The 19,413-nt window shown below is 39.9% G+C and overlaps 1 protein-coding gene across 3 annotated transcripts in view; it reads right to left on the bottom strand.

Annotated features, from left to right (window-relative positions):
* Positions 1-19,413, bottom strand: part of adgrb3 (adhesion G protein-coupled receptor B3) — a 278,549-nt gene that overhangs the window by 141,498 nt on the left and 117,638 nt on the right. Inside the window, exons 3-5 of one of the 3 annotated variants that reach the window (XM_072670789.1) lie at positions 12,098-12,208; positions 9,307-9,468; positions 1,769-1,933 (exon numbers count right to left, since the gene is read on the bottom strand). In XM_072670789.1, coding sequence (XP_072526890.1) covers positions 1,769-1,933; positions 9,307-9,468; positions 12,098-12,208 — 438 coding nt within the window. The remainder of the gene's footprint in view (positions 1-1,768; positions 1,934-9,306; positions 9,469-12,097; positions 12,209-19,413) is intronic. The other 2 variants (XM_072670790.1, XM_072670791.1) reach the window with 2 other exon arrangements.

A 19,413-nucleotide genomic window follows, 5' to 3' on the forward strand; every position in this document is an offset into this window, starting at 1 on the left:
TCCTGCCCAATAAAGTGTTCGGTAATTGATCCTGTAATGCTAAAGGCAGCTGGATGTAATGCTCCCGAGTGGCACCTCAATAGGAGATGAGCTTTGATTCTTTATGGGGTTTAGGAGGGGTGGAGGATAGATCAAACGGCGAGGGGCGCCCTTGTCGGGCCTAATTCCACCAAATCATCCTCAGAGGACGGCTCCTTCCACCACATCCAAAATGAGCGGAGTGGTCTTCAATTTACAGCGAAATTGATTACGGTTAGTGGACAAGCGAGAGAGGCCGAGGAGCTCAGGGACTGGATTTGGAGGAGAGGGGTCCACCAGGAGGTTGGTGGGGAAGAGGGGTGGTACGAGCTGGAGGAAAGGTCCTTGTTATGCCAGTACTGATTCCAGTTGTCCAGAGATTGGCTGAATGTCAGGTGAGGATCTTCAAGCCATCTATAATGGACCATCCAGGTAAAGTGATGGTCACTCAAAGGCTGGTCACTCAATTGTGGGGACTGTGGACTGACTGGTTAGGCCAATGATCTGTCGGGATCTCTGAGTAAGAAATCAGAGGGAGAATCCCAAAGGGTGGCATGGGCTCCTCAAATGGGTCAGACCCTTTCCCTGTCTCTCTCTCTCTCTCTCTCTCTCTTATTTCCCTATATGTCTCTTTCTCTTATTATTAAACAACTTTTGTTATCCAGACAAATTTGCTATCTTGTTATCTTGAGATAACAAGAAAAATAAGTTGGCCGAGCTCTCTCCGGGTGGGTAGATGGTGCTCTCTCCCCCCTCATCACTCATAAAGCAATGTTGACCGGCCCAGGCGTCTGTTAGCTGGGGTGGTGGAGCTGGGGGACTTCCATTGGCTGGGGGCTGATTGGCGATGCTGCATTGGGGGCAGGTGGAAAAGAGATTAAGACGTTGAGACCCATGCGTTAAGACCTTGTCGTCTTAGTGTCGAGAGCATTGCTAGTAATAGGGGGAGCTATGAAGGCGTGGGTTAATTAGCACTAGCAGATTGGGAGCAAAAAGGGACAAAACTGATCAAATGATAAAACTTAATACGATAATTGATACCGCATTTATGACAGAACACAAACAGAGGAACTCGGTAGTGCTGAAGTGCAGGGCCCGGGCAGTCTGCGGTACAGACACAAGATGAATGGACAAGACACCTGTCCGGCACCCTCTGCAAGCACCCTCTGGACGCAAATCCCTGGCAGTAAAAGTTGTGATAGAGTTTGTAATTCACGTCGCCCTTCCTGCGCTGGGTGGGAGCTTTGACATTGCTTACTTGATGGTCCTCTGGTTGGCACCAACTAGAACCGGGCATTTTACCAAGACCACCAATCACAGTTGTTGTGGTCTGCGCTGCATAGTTACATTTCTAGGGAGGTGCTCGCCAGGGTACAGTGAAGGGCTGCATCGTAGATTTGATGCAGAGGCATAAATTGGCCTTTACCAGCATAATCAGTAAACGACAGAGGAATCAACCAATCATGTTCCAGTGGGTGGGACCAATTTCCTGACTAAAGAAAGCCACCCTGAGCCTCCTGGAAGTCAAAGAAGTCAACATACTGTGCTAAGCTACTGTGAGGAACCCTAAATGGGTGCTAGCAGTAATTAGCACTGTTAGTGATTGAGATGGGTGGGTTTGACATGCATGGCTCAAGCAGAGAGCCCATCACTAACAGGCGGGGTCCATCGCTGTGTTTCAGCACTGTTGGATTAAAACTGTGGCTGTTCAGACAGAAAGGTGCTCCACAGTGACCTCTGGAGAACTGACCTGGGCAGAGGGCGATGTTGCAGAGTTTGCTCTGAGTCTCCGGGCCGTCGCAGGCTCTCCCGCCGTGCTGTGGTGGGGTACATACCCTGGTGCGGGTGCGGTGACCCCGGCCACATGTGAAGGAGCACAAACTCCATGGAGACCACTCCTCCCACACACCGTGCACTGCCAACAGAGGACAGCAGTTAGGACACACTTCAAGCGCTCAAAGACACACACCCACAAACACACTTGCATACACAAGTACAGCCACCCAAACAAACACACACACACACACACACACACACAGGGCAGAGCAGGATATAACTGCATATAATTGTCCCATAGAAATGATCCCATAGGTGGGGTTAATTGTACCGTCCACAATTAGCAGTCTGGATACAGCAGCCGTAATTCTATGGTTGAACTTAGATACATATCTGCATAAAAAACAATGTGAATATGATAAAAAAAATATATATGTATAATAATAGAAATAATAAAATACTGCAATGATATAGTAATAATAATAATAATAATAATAATAATAATACAATAAAATAATGAAAATAAGATAAAAATAATAATAATGAAAATAAGACAATAATAATAGTAATAAAATAAAATAAGATAATAATAAAAGTAATAATATTGATAATAGAAATAATAAAATAATGGAATGATATAATAACAACAACAACAACAACAATAATAATAATAATAATAATAATAATAATAATAATAATAATAAACAATACACCATCTAGCTAAATAACAATATCTAGCTGTGGTGAGTTTTTGAGTGTGTATCTTTGTTTACATTGAAAAGCTTGGACTTCAGCCTGGCTAGCTCTCACTGTGTGGTGTCCACATGCTTCCCAATGCTGCTCTATTATAAGCACTTATACTAACCATGAGCTTCAATTAATAAAGCTGTTCATTTTAGCAACTTATGTGCAAACAATACAACACACACACACACACACACACACACACCTGATGAAAAAGTCGCTGTCATGTTACAAAGGTTGCTATGGCAATATGAAAGGTGACCAACAGCATGTTCTACTTGGAATTAACAACATTAAAACAGGTTACAGTTAGTGTGTTATACCCTGCACTCCCCTATGCTCACTCAGCCACACACACCAGACACACACACACACACACACACACACACACACACACATCCATCCATACATGCTCAAATATACATTACATTACATACATACCCAGATATCCAACACACTTCCACACACAAGAACACCTCAACTTCCATCCACCCACCCATACACACACACACACACACACTCTCAAACTGGAGTAAAAACATGCTTACTGAGTAAGCACTCTGTAAGTGAAAAGCATGTAAAAGCAGTTAGAGTGACCACAGCTTTCATCAGTTGTGCTTTAGACTAACACATTCCTGCTATTTCAGCCTTCTTTACCGTCTGCTTCTTCTTATTTCCCAGCTGATGTTTTATTGGGGTGGGGGTGTTGGGGTTGAGAGGGCTTTTCAACTGTTTAAGTTCATTCCTGAGCAATCTGCTGAGGCCTGAGTGAAAGCACTTACAGCAGAAAGTACCAAAACACAAAAAGACTGTGCTATTCAGTACTTAAGGAATGCTACTTGGTCTTGTAGGTCTTCTGGGTTTGGAGACTGCAAAACGTTGTGTGCATATATATAAACATATATATCAGAATATTATGACCACCTACCTAATAGTGGAAATGCCCACCCTTGGCTCCACACCAGTCAGTGGTAGCAGAGTGTATGGGCAAAGAACGAGATCTGGCTGATGTCCAAATGGGGTACCGGGTGAAGGGTGGTGGCATCTAGGAGACCGCTAACTTTGTGGAAAGGTCTAGAGCTGCAGTAGTGAATGTATACAATGGCATAAAAGTGGTGCCCCATGGGCCACTGATGCCAGAGAGGACCGACCGAGCTGTTACCCTCTATAATGACCAACTTCCTTTCCCTTAATACAGTCCATGCCACAATGCCTCGCTAGGGTCATCTAACCCAAGGCTGGTTATTTTCTCTGTTAGGTAAGTGGTCATTTTGATACATGCATATTTTATTGTATTGTGACATTGTGAAGCCTTTTTAATCATCATATGGAGGAGACTGTTAGAGCTTATTAAACACTGATCAGCTGCAGGTTTCATTACCAACATTACCATCAGATGAATATAGATAGTATTTTTAAGAATCTGTGGTTCGGTGTGTCTGTATTGTGATAAATATTGTGTAAATGTCTTTAAATAAGGAGTATTTTTCCATATCGCCCAGCTCTGACTGAAAGTATAAAATAACAGAAAAAAACAACAAAAAAAAATTACATTTCTGTTTCATTAATGTTCCTCAATTTTACCTTTACTCAGTTTTGCATGTGTCTGCATATGCTAAGGTCGTGTAGGCTGATAAAAGGCTGCTTATTTGGAATTAAAATGAATATTTTAAAACTTTTGTTTTATAAATAAATTTATAGATAAATTCAGACATAAACATTAACTTTTGTATTTATCCTGACTGATCAGAAATAGTGTACATTTAAATAAATGTGACGTTTCTGCATTACAACCCCAATATATCATTACTATCTTCCAAAAAACTATAAAAAAGTATCTCCAGGAACTCCAAGATAAAAATCCTAATAACTTTCAATGGAAGTCAATGGAATTTTTTTATTCCCAGTCATTTTGGAGCATTTCTATTGGTCCGTTCATCTGTAAATTCTGACCCAATACAAAAAGAACAACTGCCAGATTAATTTAATTTGTCAAAGAGTGATAAATGGCAAAAATGGAGATTCGAGGCTTTTGCAATCCTTTTATACTTATATAATAAAAACTGTAGGTCTGAAAAATATAGGTAATAAAAAAAGCTAATATGCAGGTAGGCTGTGGAATAACTGAATTAGTAAAGTTGTAAAACACAACCTCCTTAGTTACCATTTTTCAGATACAACATATGGACAAAAGTATTGAGACACCTGCTCATTTATTGTTTCTTCTGAAATCAGGGGTAATAAAAGAGCTGATCTTGTTGGAGGAACTGTCTCTACTGTCCAGAAAAGACATATATTGGAGAAACATTGCTGTGAGCATTTGATTGCATATAGCAACAAGAGCATCAGTGAGGTCAGGATGTTGGATGATGACCATCACCCCCAACTCCTTAACACCAGGAGGTGAAACTCAAAAGTCAAAAGTATTGGATGGCGCACTATCCATCATTACAGAAATCTATATAGCCCCCTAGCCCATGCCTGGCATTAGGCACGGTGCCAGTAGGTTCATCTTTATCTGCTTCAGAAGGTCCTGCACATCTCTACAGGTACATGTGCAAAAGTAGCTGAATGCATTCTGTAGGAGGGGTGTCCACAAACTTTAGACATATAGTGTATATAGACATTTTTTTGTGTTGCTTCTATTAAATGGCCTCACTGACTGTAACTAGGCTCTCTAAGGGTCAGCTGGTAAACTCTTTGACTGACAGCTCAGGCTAATCTTCTGAGCAGAGGCCTGGGGGTTTGAGTTTGAACCCGGTGTCTCAGAGTATGCTAATCAGACTCCCGGGTGTGTGTTCACACTCCGTGAGTGCCATCAGAGTCAAGGCCATTGTCCTGCAGCCCAACCCAGCTCACCACCTCCACCACCTCCTTTTTTACTTCCAACTATCAAAGATCTCTCTCTCTCTCTCTCTCTCTCTCTCTCTCTCTCAGGCTCTAATTGCATAATGAAAGCTTGAGTCCTGCTCAAACACTTTTTAATTAAAAGCAAACTCCCTGCACACTCGCCACAAAAAGGCAGGACGGGGCACCTACGCGGGAGCCGCCTGGAGCCTGTTATTTTTTTTCCGCAGAGCAGGATCAAGGAGTCAGCCGTTCACAGAGAGCTTTTCATCAGCAGGTTCCTCGTCTATAGCTAGATATGATCAGGAGATTTCTGAAGCCTCTGCCAATCTACTGCGAGTTAAGAACGAGAGATTAAATAATACTCTAAACGCCCACTCCTTATCACTGCTCCTGTAGCCTAGAGGTGCATGTTTTCTAAATGACTACGTTTCCGGAGGTGAACGTGGCTAGGAGAGCTTTAGAAGACTCTCCTAAGGCCTGGAAATCGAATGAGCCAAAGCGATGCTGATTTTACAGCATTAAAACACCTGATTATCAACAACACTGGCCCATAGAATTTGATATGGTGACATTTTAGAAGTAAAGATTGAGTTAAACAGGGATCGTCAGCTGTACTTGTCAAATAGAACGGTCACATTTATTAAAGTCAGCAGAACAGCAGACACTCACAGTCCTAAATAATACAATACTGGAGTGCAGGGGGAATACCTAAGTCCATTTTACACCGCACATGGTTGCAGTGCAGCTTGCCTTGCAAAATACCTCCCTATGTTAACCAGCTGTGTAATAAGTTGGCTTACTTGTACATACAGCTACACCATATGGACAGAAGTATTGGGACACCTGCTCATTGTTGCTCATTGTTTCTTCTGAAATCAAGGGTACTAAAAAGAGTGTAGCTTTACTACATAAGTGAGGTCAAGATGTTGGATGATCACCACCCAACTCATCCCACAAGTATTGGATGGACCACCAGCATCCATCATTCCAGAGAATGATGATGACCACAGTTCTTCCACTGCTCCACATCTCAATGCTGCTGGGGGGCTTTACACCCCGCCTCTAGTCCACGCCTGCTATTAGGCAGCATGGTGCCAATAGGTTAATGATGTTGATCTGCTCCAGAGAGTCCTATTCTATTGACAGTACTTCTTCTCTACAGGGACTAGACAAGCTCTATGTGTGTGAGCATTTGCACATCTGTGTTAGCAATGGGTGCAACCTAAAGTAGCTGAATGCATTCATTAGAAGGGGTGTCTACAAACATTTGGACATAGAGTTCATCTGTTACGCTATCCATATGTTTTTCACTTTTTGACACATCTGGCAGTTGTTTTTTTTTGTTTGTTTTTTTTTGTTTTTTTACATTGTTTGTCTTTTTTGCACATTTCTGAATAAACTTGAACAAGGTTCTAGAGGAGGGTGGAGAACTCTGGTCCTGGAGGGCCAGATTCCTGCACAGTGTTGTAGTTTGTCCGTTCAAAAATGAACCCAGTTGGATTGCTTTCTACCATATGAAGTATTTATTTAGGTAGAGTGGACGAACCCTGTAGCACACCTGTTGAACACACCTGTAAATGACCAGGTGTTGGTGTGGGTGTGTTATAAGTTCTCCATCCTTTTTGTTTATTATTCCGTCTTGGAATGAAGAGAGAATTAAGCAACAGTCATTAAAACTTCTTCAGATATTTAACAGCTGACAGTTTAAGTGCTGAAATGCCATCTGCAAGGTCCTTAAACGAAATAAAGACCACTCCAAGTAACACCAACTTACCTGTTACCTAAAAAACCAAAGTAGACAGAAAATGTGAGTAGCATCCTCTGTGAAATGGCAAGTGCTGTGGAGCTTGTTGCATCAAATCTGGTGTAAAACTGGTTAAAATGGTTATTTTCACCATCTTTTCTGCACTAGAAGACAGCAGGTGGTGAGTGTCAGCTTGGCAGCCTCCATTTAATGTAGGTTTGTTTCAATATTGGACCAAACAATACATATATTGATTTGATATTAATCATATTTTCGCCTGTCAGACCTCAAAACTAGCCCGATATATTGGTATAGGTGTTCTAGACTCGCTACCAGCCATATAACAGCCATTAAACATTCTGCAGCCTGAGCCAGACCACAGGGAAATGGGGTGGTTTTATTTGAGCAGCTGAATCTGTTCCTGTTCTTGCTCTGTTAATTACAGTGGCACTTCCAACCACGGCCATACTTTCATTGTTTTAGGCACTGCTGGGGGTAGGGGTGAAATTCTGCAATTTCAATCTGCCTGAGCCGGCCCAGTCAGAGCACATTACTGTAAAATCACAAAGCTGAGCCGTGCTGAACTTTTATTTAAGACGCAGCTTTCCAAAATTCATTTTTTACCCGTCCTTCAAAAGGCCGAAAGGGATATTCGGACCTCCTGATGGAAGGCACCATTCCAAGACTTCCTCGCAGGTCATTTTTGATGCAAGTGCGTGATAAAAATGTGTGAGCAGGAATTTTTATTAAAATACGAAGGGAAACCTTGTCCAGGAAATGCAATTTCCAAAAGGTTTTATTAGTGCAGCCAAGGTGATGTTCAGAAATTTGTCCTGGTCCAAATGAGGATTAAGGCACATTTATTTTTGGAGTTCAGCCAATCAATGACTTTGCCGTAAGTGTAAATTCGATCTTCTAATCCAACCTTGATCTTCTATATTCATGGAATGTGGGAATGACAACATCTAGAGTTTCTCAAGAGAAACGAGAGGTTCTCTCAGAACGTCCATGTGAAAAAAAATATTTTCTGGTTCTGTAAAAAAATTCGTAATAGAGATATGTCAGTGTGAAGAACCTTTTAAAAGTTTAAAGAACTTATATTTGATGTAAAGGTTCTTTACCAATTTAAGAATTCACATATTTCTAACACAACCAAGGTATCAATTAATGGAAGCAAACGTGGTTCTTCTATTGCATTGATTAAAGAACCACCGGAAGCTTATTTTGCTTTTTTAAAGTGTTGCAAACTTGACTCTCATCAACACAGAATGTTTTTAAAGAATTTTGTAATTGTATTTAAATGTAATTAGATGCTCGCGGTCAAGTAAAAACCTTATATCTCAATTTTGACTTTTTAGGGTATCGTGAATCTGCCAGTTGTTAAAAATTTATAATGAAAATATAAATGCTCTGACTTGGACTAAACTCTTTTTACACGGACTTCCATTGAAAGTTAAGGATCCTTTCTTCTACTGTAAAAATAAAAGGTTTTAGTGTGACAGCAATAAAAAAAAAGTAACTATTGGCCACTAAGGCCCAAGCCTCCACCAAAAAGACCAATCCAAAAGGTCACATTTGAACCACTGCAGGTTTCTGTTCCCGAGTAGCGTCGCAATCTTCTTCTTTAACTTTCAACTGTACCAGAACCAGAACTAGAAGACTAAAGGTGACACCTTGCTTCTTATTTCTTCCAGATGTAGCAGGTAGAATTCACTCTGACAGAGTTATGACCCTGGTATCTACTGACAAATTGCAACTTCATATATACCCACATCAGTTCAGTTAGAGGAGTGGCAGATGAAAGCAATGGAAATGGCCTTACGTTGACTGGGAAAAGAGATGAAACAACAGAAAACATGACATACGACAACGACACAGTGAGATGATCTAGCGGAAAGAAAAATGTGAATCTCATAATATACCTTAGAACAAAGAATGACATCAACAGTAACAAACAATAATAATAATAATAATAATAATAATAATAATAATAAACAACATCACATGAAAACAGAATTTAAGGCAAGAACAATAAAAACATTTCCTAGCATAAGAGATGAAATATATATATTTATAAATGTCTGTATGTGAGTACATATATATATTCTATATAAATATATATATGTAGAAAAAAGACAGTAGGTGACAGTTCGTGCATCTGCGGCTAACACTACCTGGACAGGGGGCAGTGTTATTGCAAACCCTTGATTCTCTTAAAGGGCCGCTGCAGTGTGTTCCGTAAGGTGAGACACATGTTCTTGTTCGCACCTGCGACCCTTGACCGCATGTAACTGAGCAAGAGCTCCACTGGGACCACTCCTCAGCACCTGGGTCACCTGTGTAGGAGAAGGGTGACACCAGTTAAAAGCAGCAACAAGGTCATATGACAGCCCAGGGGGGGTGGGGCCAGTAGGAGCAGGTGGGGCCTAGCGAAGTTACACGAGGCCACACGAGACATGCTACGTTAGCTTATATGCAAGGGTTCAATGTGGGTTCTTTAGATTGTATTGTGATCCTGCATGAATATATATTAATTTATAAATCTATCATTTCTATAAAAAAGGTTCTACTGATTTATGAATTATGTCCACTTTGACATAATTGAAATTTGGCAGTTGTTTCTTGTAATGTGTCAGAATTTAATGATGCTTCAAAATGACATTTTTCCATTGACTCAATTGAAAGGTTGTTTTTCTCCTGTAAAGTTGGTACTTTGGAGATATAAGGGTTTTGCATGAAATTGGATAACAGAAATACTGGAGATGCAAGGTTTTGGTATGACGGGAACAAGATTGATCATTCCCAAATGACTTTCTATTCAATGCATGATCACAATCTGTGCCGAACGTGTGGCAACCATGTAACTTCCGATACCAGAACAGGGCTGGTGCTTGAGTTCGGATTTAAGGGGTGCTGGGGCTAAACTTCATCTTAGTCCTTAAAAGCAAGGCATGCAAACAACTTGATGAAACCAACTGAAAGAAGAAGAAAAAGAAGAAAAAAATAAATGTAAACAGAACTAATACTAAGGAAAAAAGTGTCAAATAAAAATATGATAATAAAAACATGTAGGGTGCATGCAACATGGCCTCTAAAAGTTAGAGAATGACCTGTGATGAGTGTTAGTTTGCAACTGACTACAGTTTCCACTGCAAAGCAGTTTTGGTCTAGATATTTTTTTTTGTTGCTTGACCTCAAAAACAGAGTCTGAAGTTCAGAGTTGCCTGAATGCTTCAATTAATGACTACTGACCCAAGATGGACAATAACTATGAGAAGAACTACACAATTATCTCAAAGGTATTCTCCAAATCACACCAATTTAGACAGTGCTGTCAAAGTACTCTTTTTTCACTTTGACTGGGGAACATATCTCTGAGGGAAGACAAACACTGATCCAATTTACATTTCTTTACCATATATCAAACATGTAACTAGTAGTGAAGTTGATTTCGGGATAAAGAAACTTAATACGATCCAAATGGAGAATTACCAAGGCCAAAGGTGAGCCTAATTTGCTAAAAAAAATGTCTTGATTGTTTTCTTAGCTGATATAACAATGTATCAGACAAAGAAAATAATTAGCCACATGATCTAAAGTCTTCCTCCAACAATATTTGAAAAATATACAAATATCATGTATATTTGCAATTGTATTAGTTGTAATTCCCAATAAGCAACTGCATGGCCATTCGACTAAATTCAACCAGATCCAGTAGATTGTTTGTCAAAGATAAACAGAGATAAACATTCACACTATGTCATTATTATTTTTCCCAATAAAGTATGCAGTAAGTAAATTGTTGGATCAATCTAATTGCCATGTGATGCTAATTTACTGGAAGAAACACCTCAATGTCTGGCCTCCTAACAATAACTGTATAACCAGCATGATCAACAAGAAGTTTATTAAACTATGCCTTCCTTCAACTTGATACATTCTGGTGGTTCAAAATTTGATGGATTTAATACATCCTTTCAAATTTGCATATAATCTCCATTGATCGCACTCAGTTTGAAATGTACACCAATGGTTTATTTAATCTGTAATGTATGTATTACTGGACCGATCATTGATTGGGTTGAAAAGTGGATCAATTTTATTTATTTTTTTGTTGTTTGTTTTGATGAAGCGGTACAATGACTCGGACGATTTGGACGAAATGGTCAAACTTAAAGCAATAATGAATGAAGTTTTGTAAAATGTACAATTCTCAAAGCAAAAACAAAGAGAAAGGTGGATTAGGATGGAAAATCACTGTTAGGGTTTAGTTTGCAAAAGTGATTTGCAACTTAAATGAGTATGTGCAAAACGTACTCATCTGACACATGACTGAAAAATAACGACATAAAACAAGAAAGGAGGAAAACACAAACAAAAGGAAAAACAAATATAGCTCTGAACCTTCCCCTCCCCAAGATATGCCTACATTCAAAACACTGCGCATGCAGAAATAAAAACTGGGGGGGAAATTATTCATTAAAATGTTATTTATTATAGACATATATATATAGATATATATAGATATATACTTTGGCACACTATTACTGATTATAGAAATATAATGATAGACATTTCACTTTATACTAGCATGCGGACGAGATTTTACCTACACCTTCTAGTGAAAAAAAAAAATGCCAAAAAAAATTCTGCTTGTTACAATGAAAAACAAACAAACAAAAACACAAAGATCCCAGTTGGACTGCTTATTCTTATTATTGATTCAGTTTGTTGGAGGATCTGGCTCTCCAGCTTTCTGATTGTTGAGATTTTTAGTTCTATGCGAATAATTACTTATAACGAATAATAATAATAATAACGAAGGGACAAAAAGGGAAAAAAAATAATGTGACAAAAGCATCTTTCACTTAAAAGGTGCAGTATATAAGAGAGCATGCAAAGTGACTTAGATGAAATTAAGTTTAGTTAACATAATAAAGGAAAGAAACATAACTATTGTATTACCAGTTTGTGCCATAAATTTAGCAGACTCATCTCGCTCCTGTTGGCCCTTTGTGTCATGAACTGATCTTGGCCGTTGGCTTTTTACAGTATGCTCTCCGATCATTCCAAATTCTAGAGACAGAATAAAGGTTCATGAAAACTAGGCTTTGATACAAGATTCTTCAGAGAGAAAGCAAAAAATAAAAATATTAATAAAGAGCTTTATAACAGTTCTGGCAGTAGGTGATAGTAGGTGTTGCAGTTGGCAGTACATAACTACAGAACAAAATACAGAACTATCACACATGATCACTTTTGTCTGCTTTAGAACTTGGCTAGTTTACTTGGTTCTACTTTAAATCAAAGAACAAGGCAAAACGGTTTATCAGTGGTGAGTTGGGAGCATTAATTGAGTTCGACAGCACAGCTAAGACACATAGCAACACATGCAAATCAACTCACATTGGCTTTCTTTTTTTTTTTTTTAAAGCCTGTTATTTAGGCCTCCACCCTTACCTCCCTCCATCCCTCCCTGCCTCCCTCCCTCCTTCCTTCCATCCCCAAGAGAAAAGGGGGAACAAAAAGAATAGAAAAGAAAATGAAGGTAAAAAATGTGCAAGCCATCTGAAAAGCCACAGAGGAAGGGGAAAGGAGGGGGAGGGCGGGGCAGAAGGGGAGGGAGGGAGGGGTCATGGACATAACATGCTAGATTGATCCACAGTTTCCGCAACAGATCGGGGCTTTTGGGGGGTAATTAGCAGATAAGTCCCAGAATTAGTCGAGGAATTATGTGCTGGTGTATCTACCAGAATGTCATAGGAACAGCTAACTGGTGGATGGATTTTGAGCTGTACGATGGATTCGTTCATTTCTACTTAGTGCTTTCTTTTTCTTTTGGTCATAATTAGCATGATTAATAAACGAATAAATCAAAAGCATTTGATCTTCAGAAATGCCTCATCCTGATTAAGCTTCAAATTGAATCATTCATACATCTTTGGAGACATGGTTCATAAATATAGACATCTTATATTTTTTGTTGTTGTCGGTTCTTCGTCTCAGAACCAGACTTAAAACACTGGCTGAAATACTAAGGGGATACAGATCATACACTTGTACAATTTTAGCAGGTATCCAACACACTGTTTGATTTAATTCCAGAAATACATCATAGACAGGTTTAACATGGATTAAAAAAAATAAAGAAATAAACAAACAATAAAACACAGCCATGCTTCCATTGCTAATTGGGAATTACAAGTGTAGGTCACTGGCAGAGAAGCAGACAGCCAAATGTGTCTCTGCCTTACAATGTTCACTAAACAAGAAATATCTGTTGTGAAAAGTCCCCGTTAGCAAAGTCACAGAACTGCCCCCACAGTTAATCTTCATTAAGAAAGTGGAAGGAGAGAAAAACACGCTGGAAAAGGGTGCTGGATGAGGGCGATTAGAGTTGAAACACCTTAAAAGCTCTGCTGAAAGAAGGGCAATAATTGTGGGTCTCCAGCTCCAAGGCTGAAGGCATCATCTGGGTCTTCCGCCATTCATTAGGACGAAGCATGCTAGCCTTGACCTGCGTTAGGTGGGTGTGCGAGCGTCTCCGACAACCTCTCTGCGGTCTCTGGCGCAACCTATTTACCTCACAATGAATAAAAACCCATTCATTTCAGCTAGTGCTGCTTTCCGCGCTGCCCTGAGAACATGCTGTATACATCATTTGTGCCACCACAGCACTGGAAGAAGTCAGAGAAACATTAGCAATGCTAGTGGTGAGGCCTGCCCTCCAGCCTGAGACGTTTCATTCAACTCGGACGGAATCGGAGTAAAATATAGACCTGAGCTTAGCAAGCGATTCACTTTTTCCAGTGTTGCCGGCCACCCAGGGTACGTTCATACACGTCCTCACCTCACAAAATCTGCCTTTGCGATGCAATTAAAGTGTAAATACCCCAAATCTCATCAAATCATATATTTGGCAAAGAGGGATTCGATGGAAATTCTATAGTCTTCTATTTGTGGCCATGACAATAAGTGTATGTGTTCAATAAATTGCATAGAAATCTAAGAAAATGAATTGCTACAAGCTATTGTTGGCCATCTTCTATCAAAATCCACCTTCCGACATCGCTCGACTGGAAAATAACTCAAATCATCACCATAGGACCATAGGATCTCATTTCCATGCAAGATACATACTGGTATCAACAAGTGAGCTGAACTTTTATCAATGATACATACTGGTACCAACAAGAGGGCTGTTACTGTAGGCAGGATGCAAGCTGGCCTGTACTTATTGGTAACAACACCTGAATCTTTGCTGAGGATATAACACATACTGGTATCAACTTTTCCTGTACTTGCATTGAGATACATACTGGTATCAAAATTAAGTATAAACATTTGGTACCACAGTATATGTAGTCTGTACCTTTATTGAATATATATACTGGTATTAATGAACATGGCATGATGAACAGGGCAACAAGACATGGCCTGTATAGTATTTAAAATACATACTGGTATCAAAAAGTGGTCTGTACTTGTATTTTAGATACATACTGGAATCAACACATGGCTTAAATTATGTACTGTATTGAAGATGAGGTATGTTTCTGTATGCAGGATACATACTGGTACCAACACATGACCAGAATTTGTGTTACAGGTACATACTGGTATCAACACATGGCTTGAGGTTTGTACTGTACGTACAGTATTGAAGATACAGGATATACTGGTATTAACATGAGGTATGTTTCTGTATGCAGGATACATACTGGTACCAACACATGACCAGAATTTGTGTTACAGATACATACTGGTATTAAGAATTGTTCTTGTATTTAAAATAATACATACTGGTACCAACATATGATCTGAATTCGTCTTCAAAAAAAGGTCTGTACTCGTATTTACTATAAATATTGGTCTGTTTCTGTTTGCAGGATAAAAACTGGTATCAAGATTTATTCTTGTATTTAAAATACATACTGGTATCAATAGGTGGTCTGTACCTGTATGTTAGATACATACTGGAATCAACACATGGCTTAAAGTATGCACTGTATTGAAGATACTGGATATACTGGTATTAATGTGAGGTATGTTTCTGTATGCAGGATTCATACTGGGACCAACACATGACCAGAATTTGTGTTACAAATACATACTGGTATCAACAAGTGGTCTGTACTTGTATTTTAGATACATACTGGTATCAACACATGGCTTAAAGTACTGAAGAAGTACTGAAGTATTGAAGATACAGGATATACTGGTATTAATGTGAGGTATGTTTCTGAATGCAGGATTCATACTGGTACCAACACATGACCTGAATATGTGTTGAAGATACATACTGGTATAAAAACTTCAATGGTCTGTACTTGTATTTGGGACCTGTAAGCAGGATACAAACTGGTATCAAGATTTGTACTTGTATTTATGGCAGTCTGTACCTATACTGGTACATACTGGTACATAAGACACATACTGGTACCATAAGATGGGCTGAACCTGTATTAAAGACACATACTGGTATCAACAAGTGAACTGTTTCATATGCAAGCTATGAATTGGTATCAGCACTGGTACCCAGATCTCATGAATAAGCCTAAGTTATACTTAGGTGGTTATAGCTGCCATCTTCAGATGAGCTAGTATGGACCCCTAAGATCAGGAGCCATGCTGAAGACCACATCGGTGTGGCTATCTGAAGTTAAGAAAAACAAGCAAGCTTTTATTTGAAAGGATCTTACAGCGGATTTTACAATATTACAGCAGATAGGAACTTCTCAGAGTGGAAGACGTGTGGCTCAATCGACCACAGACAATCGTATCTGTAGGCACTCTAGGGAGTAAGTGATGTTCATAAAAGCAGATGACTTCAGGAAAGGTATGAAATCAATTCCTTATTCATTTTCCATAAACAACAACTGAGCGATATCCTTGCATGCTATAAAAGTGCCTCAGGAAGAAACACAACAAACAAATGGTGCTGAAGGTACACTCGTATTTCCTGCACTTGCAATCTGAAAGTTTACAGGTCAAATTGTTCAATGAGCCACATGACGCAATAAATATCCTCAATATAATACAGATTTGCTAATCAAAGGACTGTAGCGGTGAGGACAGTGTGTTCTGTGTGTTCTGAAACCTCTACAGCACAACAGTTATCATTAGACAGGGTTCAGTGTGATCCTTGCTCTACCATATAATGATGATCATTAGGCTGCTAAGCTTTGGGGAAATGCAGCTCAAGCTGAGCTGCAGAGACTCTTTTTTAGACTAGCCGATTGTTTTGATGGTGATTAGTTGCCTTCACACAACATTCTTAAAAATAAAGGTGCCAAAATGGGTCCTTAGAGCATAGCATAAAGTATAGAAGACCAACTTTTGGTTCCCAAAAGATGCTAAACCTGCCAATGGATGTTTTTTAAAAGATATATTTCTTTGTAAATGAGATGTACGAGTGCGAAGGAACACTTAAAAAGATTTTCTTCCAATTATACACTCAAGCCAAGCACAGTTTCCGACCCCAAAAGGTGCCAGAAAGTGCTGATGGACTGATTGCAGAGTGTTTTTCTACAGAAAACTGATCAGGAACCCATATAGGGACTATATACACTAAAACAACCTGCCTAATGCTATGTATGTCCCTACTCTGCCATCAAAAGAGATCTGACCCATTGAGGCATGGACTCCACAAGTCTTCTGAAGGTCACAAAGATGCTTTAAGAGGCCTGTATGCTGTGAGGTGGGACCTCCATGAGCCTTAAAATGAGTCTTGGGCACCCACCGGTTCCTCGGTTGTCCTTCCATGAGCACTTTTGGTAGGTACTGTATGACCACTGCATTCCGGGAGCACCTCACAAGACCTGCCTGGTGTTTTGAAGATGTTCTGACCCAGTCAATGTCTAGAACATCACAGCTTGGTTCTGTCTCAGAGTGTCTCAGATTCTTACAACCTCCTATTTTTTCCCTTGTTTATTATTCAATGATATTCTCTGGTCACCTGGCCATGGTTTTAATGTTGTGTCTCAACAGTGTACATCAGAGTACCCATGGATGTGTCCATTAGGAACATGCTTTAGATAAAGAAAGACAGAGGACAGAGATCGAGGAGATGCTAATGCTAATGTTTGCTATGTTGATCTCATAACTGTACTGCAGGTTGAGCTCTGTTTATGAATTTAGACTTTGATAGAGATACCGTTTTCCCTTCATCCCAGTCGTCACTCGTCACTTTGGTGTTCTTGTGGAAAGAATTGCGTCTGTTGTTTAGTGTCTAAGACAAAAGCGAAAAATCCTGCTATCGCTGTCGCAGGCCTTGCCTTTAAGAATGACACAAGAAGAGGTTTTGCTTCCATTCATAAGAATCTAATCTAATCAGATTGGTGTGCACAGTGCCACAGTCTAAGTAAGAGGATTACACCGAGCATTGGAAGTGCCGTACACATAATGACACAGGAAATCCTGACTCACATGAAATCCAATCCCATTCTTTAAAGGATTGAAATCCTTGCTGACATGAAGGCTCTTCAGAACAGAACTGCTGGAGAAATTAGACTTGTGGACACAAATTCTGTCCCGTTTTTTAACGTGTCGCCAGTTGCCACGAAGTGATTATGGTAGATTAAAACGGGCGCATTCACCGCAGCTGTCGCAATTGCTGCTTAGGTCAATAGCTGAAATCAGCGAAACGGTTATGCAGACAAGGCCCGGCTGATAGAAAGCTTGCAGAGAACGCTCTAAACGCAAACGAAATGAGGGATTTCACTGGAGACATGAAAGCAGTAATCAAGCAAGTGTCCAATCTATGGAAATGTGTAGCAACTATCCTCGTCCCCCCTTTTTTCAAGTGTTCCCTGAGGTGAGATTGAAGTCCATGCCACGATGGAGGCCTCCAAGTTCTGCGGCCAGGCTTCAATAGTGTGGAAGCGAGTTGGACAGTGGGAAGAGCTGAATTCACCACTAACAAGTAAATTTTAAGCAAGCAGAGAACCAAGAATATTATTATTATTATTTTTTAATTATGGAAAATAATTTACTGTAAAGGTAAAAGTGCACGTATTTGTCACTGTACAGTGTGGACTGTACAGCGAAATGTGTCCTCCGCATTTAACCCATCTGGTAGTGAACACACACTCACGTGTTAGGGGCAGTGAGTACACACACACACCCAGAGCGGTGGGCAGCCAACTCCAGCGCCCGGGGAGCAGAGAGGGTAAAGGGCCTTGCTCAAGGGCTCAACAGTGGCAGCTTGCCGAGCCCGGGAATCGAACCCACAACCCTGTTATCGATATCTCGGCGCTCTAACCGCTGAGCCACCACTGCCCCACTGTACTACATAGTTATACTTTGTTGCTCTTCCTAAGTATTATTACTACTCTACTCAGGCATTACTGAATAGGAATACCAGTAAATAGACCCAGTTACCCAACTTCTCATTTTTACTCTTTACATACAATTAATTTTGTATCCAGATAAATTTACCACTGACACATTGCTCATAACTGTGCTATTTTGTCTTTGTGCAAGACCAGTAATGCTAATTACTTACTTAGATTGAGTGTGTGTATGTGTGTTAGACAGCAAACAAGCTACAAATAAAGAGCGATATGAACTCAAGGTGAAGTAAATGTTCGCTAACTAAATAAAAACTTTAAAAAAAGCTTTTTTTTTGCTTAATGCTATAAAAGATAGTTTATAAAAGTTTATAAAGTTTATAAAAGAACCTTTTAATAAACGGTTCTTCAGGGAACTATTTTTATAAGAGATGTAAGAGTGTAAACCAAGTTTTAAAGGTTCAAAGAACCCCAAACTCAAGGAAGAAGCCTTACATTGGTGTGTAAACTCCTTTTCACTCTTTTTCAAATGGGTTTCTTTAGAGATCTTTAGGACATCGCTCAAAGAACCCCCTTGTAGCACCATTTAAGCTACAGGCTCAGAGTCATAAAACTGTGAGGGGTCCAGTGAAGATGGTAGGTCCTGTAGCTTGTGTAACTTATTTCATGGATGTGGAACCGATCTACACATTAGAATGGAGTAAATACAGCAGAGCATTTGTTTTAGTGTATAGTAGAGACCAAATGGTCCATCCAGTGGAAGCAAGTGGACGTCCCAGTGGAGCAGTTGGGGCAGTTACAGATAATGTGGTTACCATCTAAATGTGCAAACACGCCACCTGCCATTCGCAGTGCCATTATTTACTTGTCTGTTTTTCACAGTGTGCGTTTCTATTGCCTCAGCGCAGCCCCAGATTACTCATCCCTGCCATACGCTCTTAAAAATAAAGGCGCTATGCAAGGTTCTTGGAGTGATGCCATAGAAGAAAC

Source organism: Salminus brasiliensis, chromosome 24, assembly GCF_030463535.1.
Source record: "Salminus brasiliensis chromosome 24, fSalBra1.hap2, whole genome shotgun sequence".
In the NCBI taxonomy this organism is placed as follows: domain Eukaryota; kingdom Metazoa; phylum Chordata; class Actinopteri; order Characiformes; family Bryconidae; genus Salminus; species Salminus brasiliensis.